Raw genomic sequence first — 9,246 nt, forward strand, 5'->3', positions numbered from 1 at the left:
ACCTCAATTTAAGCACCCATGACATTCTTAAACCCTCCTATGTTTAGATAGCCTTTGGAATTTAGATAAAATCTAACACAAAATTATATTAAAATTAATCTAAATCTTTTCAAATTCAAATTCAAAATCTGAAATTCATACTTACAAACACAAAAAAAGAAAAAAAGAAAGAAAAAAAGAGTCCAATAAATTAGACTAGATATGCTATTAATTACTTCAACAATCAAAATGTCATAGTTCAAATTTTGAGTGAAGCAGAATTTATTAAGGACTTGCCTGTTCCATTACAACTATTCTACAAATTCTCAATTCAAATAGAACAAAACAAACATACAACTGCCATGCTACAATATAAAATAAGACAGCTTGTCCACTTGCTCTGAGGTTCTAGATTTTCAGTTTCAGTACAGGAGAGACCGACAGGGTACTGCCATCTTTAGTCCTTCAACTAATTAATTAATTATTGTACAGAGCGCCAGAAATTGAAAACCGATTAAGCTTAAATTACAGTAGAAATTAAATTAACCAAGGAAAGCTCGCTCGCAACAACAAATTAAAACAAACCCAATTAAGGCCGGCTTGGAGTGGTCTTGAAAAGCTCCAAGCAGTGATCATGGTCTAGGTTCCTGCTCCAAAACTTCTTGTAATACTCTGCGTAGGTGAAGCTCCTGTAAACGGGGGCAGAGCCGTCATGGAGGAGGGCCTCGGCGGGGCCGATGAGCGCCGCGTCGGAGGGGCAGAGGAAGGAAGCCACCGACATCCTCGCCCTGTCCGCGTTCACAATCGCTCGGTGCCACACGCTCTTGTAACTCCCATTACTCACCGCCTGCACTCACTCACGCACAGCACAACTTAAACATACAATATATCAACCAATTCAATTCAACTAACTAGTGATCTTGCGTACGTATATACTGTTGGATCAATCAAGTAAAATTACCTGTAACTGATCGCCAATGTTGACGACGAGGGCGTCGGGGTGGGGATTGACGGCGAGCCATTGGGCGTCCTTGAAGACCTGGAGGCCGGCGACGTGGGGGTCCTGAAGGAGGATGGTAAGGGCGTTGGGGTCGGTGTGTCCGGGCAACCCGTAGGTGAGGTCTGGCTCCGGACACGGTGGGTAGTAGTTGACGGCCATGTGCTGTCCCTGCTCTCCCAACATCTTCTTTATGTAGTCTTTCTCCAGTCCCAAGCTCTCTGCTATGGCTTCCTGCAGTCTGAACCCCAGCTCTCTCACTTCCTCACAGTACTTTCCCACTGTTTCCCTGTACCATGCACGTTCAATTTCCATGAAGCAAATTTTGAGTTGGAGATTTTTTTGCGTCTTGCAAATGAACTACCCTCAGCTCGGAAGTTTGGAATTTGCAACATTTGTGTTGGCTTCAACAAAATGTGTCACAAAGTTGTTACAATGAATTTTTTGTATAAATTTATGCTAGCTATGATTCTAAGTTGGCCTTAAAAGTGTTAAACTTTTAGTACCTTTTTTTTTTTTGTTAGCCAAAACAATATTAGTAACATTAACCGTAATTAATTATCGAACACCGACTATAATTATAATTTTTGCATAACCTTAACATCCAGTTGTTAGCTAAAATTTAGCCCATGTTGTATTTGCCCCTTGAAAAATTGACCCGTCTTTAGATTTTGAACATTGAAACTCGGATTTGAAATCAGTTCGTTTTTAAGTTAGTAAGTTTCAAAGGTCTATTCTTTTACGAAAAAATAAAATGGTGAAATAATAAGTACTCCTTTACGACAAACTGACAATCACAACTGATTGTAGTGTTCTACTTACAAAGTTTTGGCAATAGAGCAGCATAAATATAGCAAAAGGAAATTAAAATAGAAAAAATATAATTTTTTCCAAAGTAACTTCCTTAATTTGTTATGAGAAATATTAATTTTTTTTATTTGGTATAGTTTACTTTAAATGATATTTTTAGTTCATTATTTTGGACTTCCCTATCTTCTCATAATATGGTTAAAGTTAAATAATCATACTTCCCACACACTATATTAACATACTCTTGAAAGATATTTCAAAATCATTATTGACGTTTATACTAATATGCAAGGTTGAAAGTGGAGTCTTGAAAGATGTTCATCCTTTAAATATGGACATGCCACTTAATTCAATTTTCAAAATTTAATATTTTTTTTAACTAAGATTGTAATCATGTTGACCATAGATATGGGTTTGCCATAACTAGTTATAACCCTTTTTACTTTGAATTGAAGTTTCCTCAAGTTTTCTCAAGGAAAGTTGTAATTATTCCTTTTAGATGATAGGTTAGCCTATTGACGTCAAAATTTGATTTCAAAACAAAACGTAAAGAAAGAAAAAGAAAATGATTATACATATATATATAATTAAAGAAAGTGAAAGTCTTATGACTTATTTGATATCGTTACTATTTCCTATTTTTTGTTTCTATTTCTCTATAGTGAAAAAATAAATTATAAAAAAACATTATTTATGTTATAAGTTTTCTGTTTCTGTTATTAATTTTTAGTTGTTTGTAAAAAAACTGAAAATCAAATTTTTTGGTTTTCAATTATTTTGACAACTTGTTACAAGAAATTTTAATATCTAAAAATAGTATTTTTTATACCTAAATTATTCATTTTATACACTTTTACATTAAAATTAAAATTAAATAATCATATAAATTTAAATATAATTGAGATAAAAATGTACACAAATTTCAAAAAATAATAAAGTCAATTAAAAAATACTTTCTCTTTTTCAATTGTCATGTTCCATAAAATTTTATTGTAAAGTAAATTTGAAAGTAGAACAATAAAGTAAGTAAAACACATATGGTTGAAGGTGCTCAACAACAGGAGGAGATTGAGTCAGCTTTTACCAACAAGCAGCTTGTAGAACTAATGAAGCTACTAGAAATCATGCTAAGACTGGTAACTGCACAGGGGGTGGTAAAACTTTCTATGCTCTCTCTACTACTTCAAATAGCTGTAACACGTGGATTGTTGATTTTGGTGCTTCAGACCATATGACAAGAAATAGCTCTGTTTTTTATCTCATATAAACCTAGTCATGGTAACCATAAAGTTGAAATTGTTGATGGAGATGAAAGCAAATATTTTTTAATTAAACTTTTAACTTGTATTAGTTTTGTAAATGTTAACCAAACATGTTATTGATTTTCAGTTTTTAGTTTCTATTTTTGATTTTTTGCCTTCGTTTCTAATTTTCATTTCTCTAATTTTTAACAGTGATATCAAACTACCTCTTATAAATTTATTAGTATGCATAATAAAAATAAAGTAAAAATAAATGAGATTGAATGCAAGAATATTTTTCTTTTATCTAAATTAATCTATCCAATAGTAGTGAAAAGACTCAAAACAAAAGTATTTTCAATCTCAATAAAAAATAAAAAAAAAATTTCCACTAATGATAATTTATTAGCTAGATTACTACTTTACTCTATTAACTTTATTGACTTAAAAAATTGGTTTATCTTTTCATTGTTTCTTTTTTTCCCATATTTCTCTTTAATTAATCAACAATATCTTTAAAAAGAATACTTCCTAATTTTCTTCTCAAATTTATCACTCTCCCAAAATTTTTTCTTCCTCTTTGTTTCCTTTGTGTTAACATCCCATGAAATAGAAAAGGGTAGCTACTAAAATTAGAAGTAGAAAATTGCAAAGGCCCCCACCACCACCAAAGTCCAAAACGCAGCAACAACTTTGGGTGACCAATTAATATTGGCCAGTGGATGTCCTTACATTGGCCAATGCCCCTCTCATTCACTGATTAAATATTTATTTATTTTTATTAAAAATTACATAGAGCAAAAAAATATTCATTTTTCTTGAGATTTGGATAAAAGATAATTTTTGTAAAGAAAATTACTAGATAATAAGGATTTTTTCTTAAATTAAAAAAATTTCATTAACCTCCTCTAAGATTTTCAAAATGTCACACCTCCGCTAAAATTTATCAAAATAGCACAAATCTCCCCTTCAAAGAATTATCTTTTTGCAACATACAAGAAGAGTTTTACATCTTTTTGAAAATTTTAGAGAAAATCCTTAAAATTCTTAAAATCTTACCAAAGATCAGTGCATCTTTGTCAAACTTAGGAGAGGTTAATTAATGTATTTTATCAAAAATACTATAAAGAAAATTCTTCCTTTAGTGTCATTTTTAAAAATATCAAATTTATTTTTATAACTACTAATGATTAGTTCAAAATATTCTTTTAATTACGTACAATTATCCTAAAATATACTTATAATTATGTCAAATTTGTTCTTATAACTACTCATAATTATTTTAAAACACCTCCAAACTATCTCAAAATATCCTAATATTATTTAATTTTTTATAATTTTTTAAAAATTGAAAGTGGTGGAACTCTCTCTCTCTCTCTCTCACACACACACACACACACCCGCGCGTAGCGCGTGCCCTTTGGCTAATTTTTTCAAAAAAAAAATTAAATGGAAATAGTGGGGCCATGGGCACGTGGATGGATCCCCAAATCTCAATCATTGCTTACATCAACACGCATTTAGCGCATGACGTCAACCTTCCGGAATCTCATCCCTCCATTTCTCATTTTTATTTGGCCACCTCACCTTTACCAATTTTTTATGCACATTTTTTTAAAGATTATACTGATGTGCTAATATAAAGGACGACATGAAATTACATTAATATGTAATATTTACGAACCGCATATGTGATTCGTAGATGTATTTTTTGAAAATTCGGTACATATGTGATAGTTGATTAAATCAATCAAAAAACGTGGAAGAGTGACGTAAGCAAGACGAGGCGACATGATGGTGGTCCAATTGCCAAAAAGATCCAAAATTACGAACGATTATAATTTTGCACATTTTTGCCATGGGTCCAATGTTCCAAAGGCAAGATCATTTAATAATAACAATAGTTTGACATGAATAAGGTTTTTTTTCTTTAATATTTCATTTTAAATTATCAATTTACCTAAAAATTTAAATTATTAGGTTATGGACTAACAATGTATATTAAATTTTAATACCCTCTACACATGCACAACAAACACACGATAAATAACATCTATATATTATAGGAGCAATAATTTTTTTAAATACTGTAGAATAAATGCAGACTGACATCAAAATTAGAACTTAGGTCCTCCTGAAACCGACTATGATATTATGTTAAATTATGACTTTACCTAAAAACTTATATTGTTAAGTTGTGAGTCAATAATGTATATCAAGTTTTAACATTTCTTATTCATATTTTTAGTGTTTTTACTAAAAAAAAATTCTTACAATAGAAATTATTAATAATAACATATATGGGAACTGCATGGAAAAGTCACGACTATATCCGCAAATATTAATTCATTAATCAATACTCTCTACGTACATCTTTAATATATATATAGACTTCATCATCCTGGCACCATATTAATGTCTGTCCAATCTTACATCGTCTCTGTGAGCAGTTTCAAAGTCAGTATAAGATCCTTTTAACTCTCTTTCCTTAACACTTAGGCTTTGAGAATGAGCTCTCTAGCATGATATCAGAGCTGGACCTTAGGCTGCTTAGCTCCTTCATGGGCTAGACTTCTCCTCGCCTCATTTCCCCCCATGGGCTCAAGGGGGAGTATTAATATCCGTCCAATCCCACATCGTTTCTGTGTGCAGTTCCAAAACCAGTATAAGATCCTCTTAACTCTCTTTCCTTAACACCTAGGTTTTGAGGATGAGCTCTCTAACTTAAACTTTTAAGTAAAGTGGTAATCTAATATGGTATCATAACTGGTTACCACGAGGTCCTAGGTTTTAGTCTTGTTGCTCGCAAATTTTTTTAAAAAAAATATTGCATTCTTTATTATGGGTGCTATATATCATGTGTTTATCTCTCCCCGTACTATCGGCCTGCACGTGCGAGAGAGTGTTAAAACTTGATATACATTGTTGGCCCACAACCTAACTACTTAAACTTTTAGGTAAAGTGGTAATCTAGCATGCCATATTTTATTTTTGCTTTGCTCTTTTTACTATTATTTGTTTCAAAATTTTGGCCACCTTACTTATTAGTTTGTCAAATAAAAAGAGATTTGATGTCTTTTGTCGTGTCTAAAGAAATTTTTAACAAAATTTTAAAAGACAATTATACATTTTTTTGACAAAGCTTAAATTCTACATTTTATAATTAATATATTTTAGTTGGATCTTATATCAATAGGAGCCATTGGTCATGAGCCTTTCAAAGGATTTTCTTTTGATTTTTTTTTTCCCATCTTGATAGCTCTTTCTCAGTTGTGCATATCATTATATGTTGATATTTATAGTTAGTTAACTATATAAAAAAACAGAAGAATTTTAATGTCATTGGATGAGGTAAGAATGGATAAGAAGCTAGCCATACATATATATGTTATGCCATAGGTACATGTCACATGTACTTAAGTTCTAAAATTGAGTGGGTAACATTAGCGTTGTTACTATTAATGTGCACCTGCCGAAGAAATGGTGTACGTTCTTAATGTGCCAATATTCTATGGCTTTCTTTCAAACGAAAAAGTAGCGAACCAAACTCTATTAATAAGAGAGAGAGAGAGAGAGAGAGAGAGAGAATGCTTACTTGAAGGAAGGAGGAGAAGAAGGCCATTGGGGGAGGTAGAGGTCGAGAGGGTAGCAATGGAGCCGGAGATAGTCTCGCCAGTTGTGAACCTTTTCCTTCTTGATGTTGAAACTGGTGGAGAGTCTCACCGTCTTTGACGGGTCGTCGGAGTAGAGCTTCATCTTCTCCTCCACCGGCAGCCCGAAGAACTCCTCCGCCACCCCCATCATTCCCTCCATCGCTTCCCTCGACACCCCGTGATTTATCACCTATATAGCCCACCCCCCATAACAACCTCTATACATCATCAATTCCACGTTAAAAAATTAATTAATAACAATATATATAAATTAATGAGTAGCACAGTCGACCTGGAAAAAGCCATAGTCGCGGCAGGCATGGCGGATTTGACGGATGATTTGGGATCTGTCCTTAGAACCCAAATCGATGAGGGGGACGTTCTCGCACTGGGCGACTTCCGACAGCCTGGGTCTCTCCGATTCCGGCCTCACGTAACTTTCCGGCAGGTTTGAGTACCGGATCCCCGTCGATAGCACCTTCGTCTCCATTCCAATATATATATATATATAATCAGATGGTTCTGGTCTTAAGCTAGAGAGAGGAGAGGAGAGGAGAGGAGAGGAGAGATAAAAATCAAGTGATGGGTAGAGAGTTTCTTATTTGGGATATAGTGATTAGGGTTGAGGAGGGTACTGAGCCTTTTATAGATAGTATGCCACATCAAATTCCCCTATATATATAAAATAAAAATTATTTTATTTAATTAAAATATCTAAAATTATATTTTTAATTTGAAATATATAGATATATATATTTATATATACATGTGTATGCATATACATTTAAGCGCATATATTTTATATTTTAAATTTAAATATAAATATATTTAAACAAAATTTAATATAATTCTAAATTATATTTTTTTTATCTGAACCCAATACAAATTTTAATAAAAAACTTTAAAATTTTTTTATTTGTATAAAAATTGAATTAAGAAAATAAAAAAAGTAAAATAAAGTGAGAATTTATTTTTGACCCTATACTTTTTCTATACAAAATAGCATTAAAAATAAAAATTTTTATCAATATGGTTAAAAAATAAATAATATACAAAATTAAAATTTTATTTATTAAGCAATGTGAATCGATAAAAAGGGTAAGGCCAGGCAGGCAGCCAGGCAGGCGGCAGAGTACCCAATCGTTGACTGCTTTTTATGGGTCGTCCCCTGATGAGTAATGAGTAATGAGTAATGAACTGCCCCACGCCCGAAAAATGGCTTCAATCAAATCTTCAGGACTTAATTATCCCTCATTTGATTAAATAAAGCCTTTGTCCTTTGTCCCCCTACTTTACGCCCAATCCCAAAAAGGGCCCCTCAAAAGTGATCCATTCGAATCTGTGCTCATTCAATCAAAACATATTCAAAGATAAAATAATTTTTTATATTGAATTTTACAGAATTTTTTTAAAAAACTAAATTAATATAATATATATATATATATATTTAACTCTCTCTCTCTCTCTCTCTCTCTCTCTCTCTCTCTCTCTCTCCCGTCTAATCTCCGACATCCTCGTTAGTGTGATTTCACTTGTACATGTTTGACGAGAGTTTGTGACAGGCTCTCTCATCTGATTTGGGACGTTCTCGTTAGCATGATCTCCCTAGTACACATCTTATGTGAGATCACGAAAGACTCTCTCTTCTGATCCCTGACGTCCTCATCAAAGTGGCTCATACTTTTGTGTAGGATCCACTCACATGATAATACTCCCAAGGTGGTTTTGATACAAAATGTAACGATTTAGGACCCAATTACGATAAGATATTGTCCACTTTGGTCCATTACCCTAATAGGTTTGTCCTATAAAAGGTGTCGCACTTAATTGAAGTCCAAATCCTCCTTATAAGTCCATGATTTTCCCAATACACATCCGATGTGTTAAAAATTTGAATAAAGGCATTTTTTTATATTCATTATTCAACAATACAAAGGTGTATTTATATACATGAGTCAAGGAACAATATCCTAAATTACTCCTAAATATATGCTTTATAATAATTACACAATAAATGAAAAATGAAAAGTGTAGATATTTCTCTAATACTCCCCCTCAAGTTGGAGCATGGAGATCTGTAATGCCCAACTTGCATGATAAGTCTAGGAAATGTTCACGACCCAAAACTTTGGTAAATATATCAGCAAACTGACTGTAGGTAGGAATATGCTTAGTGAAGAAGAGGTTAGCTCGTAACTTTTCACGAACAATATGACAATCAATTTCTATATGTTTTGTACGTTCGTGAAAAATAGGATTCTAGGCAATGTGAAAAGCTACTTGGTTGTCACAATATAAGAGCATAGGCTTGGAATGCGGTACACCAAGATCATTTAAAAGAGTTTTGAGCCACGTAAGTTCACAAGTAGTGGAAGCAAGCACTTGGTACTCAATTTTGACGGAGGAGCGAGACACTGTAGGTCGTTTCTTAGTGCGTCAGGAAATTGGACTAGTGCCCAGTTGAATGAAAAACCAGTGGTGGAGCAACAAGTGAGGGGACAACTAGCCCAATCCGAATCAAAATAGACGGAGACTTGAAGAGTGTTGGTAGTTTGAAAAAATAAGC

At 33.0% G+C, this 9,246-nt stretch overlaps 1 protein-coding gene across 1 annotated transcript; it reads right to left on the bottom strand.

The window, feature by feature from the left end:
• Positions 1-243: 243 nt before the first annotated feature.
• LOC131146035 (protein DOWNY MILDEW RESISTANCE 6) lies at positions 244-7,331 on the bottom strand. Its single transcript, XM_058095298.1, has 4 exons — positions 6,973-7,331; positions 6,623-6,870; positions 941-1,265; positions 244-826 (listed from the first exon to the last, which is right to left on the bottom strand). The coding sequence occupies exons 1-4, from the start codon at positions 7,168-7,170 to the stop codon at positions 569-571; spliced, it is 1,029 nt and encodes a 342-aa protein (XP_057951281.1). The 5' UTR covers positions 7,171-7,331; the 3' UTR covers positions 244-568.
• Positions 7,332-9,246: the final 1,915 nt, after the last annotated feature.

This window comes from Malania oleifera, chromosome 13, assembly GCF_029873635.1.
Source record: "Malania oleifera isolate guangnan ecotype guangnan chromosome 13, ASM2987363v1, whole genome shotgun sequence".
NCBI classification, from domain to species: domain Eukaryota; kingdom Viridiplantae; phylum Streptophyta; class Magnoliopsida; order Santalales; family Ximeniaceae; genus Malania; species Malania oleifera.

Coding starts and splice junctions, on each gene's coding strand:
- LOC131146035 (XM_058095298.1), bottom strand. CDS start 7,170: ATGGAGACGAAGGTGCTATCGACGGGGATCCGGTACTCAAACCTGCCG. Junction 6,871..6,972: donor GCGACTATGGCTTTTTCCAG/GTCGACTGTGCT, acceptor TGGGCTATATAG/GTGATAAATCACGGGGTGTC. Junction 1,266..6,622: donor TCTTCTCCTCCTTCCTTCAA/GTAAGCATTCTC, acceptor TGCATGGTACAG/GGAAACAGTGGGAAAGTACT.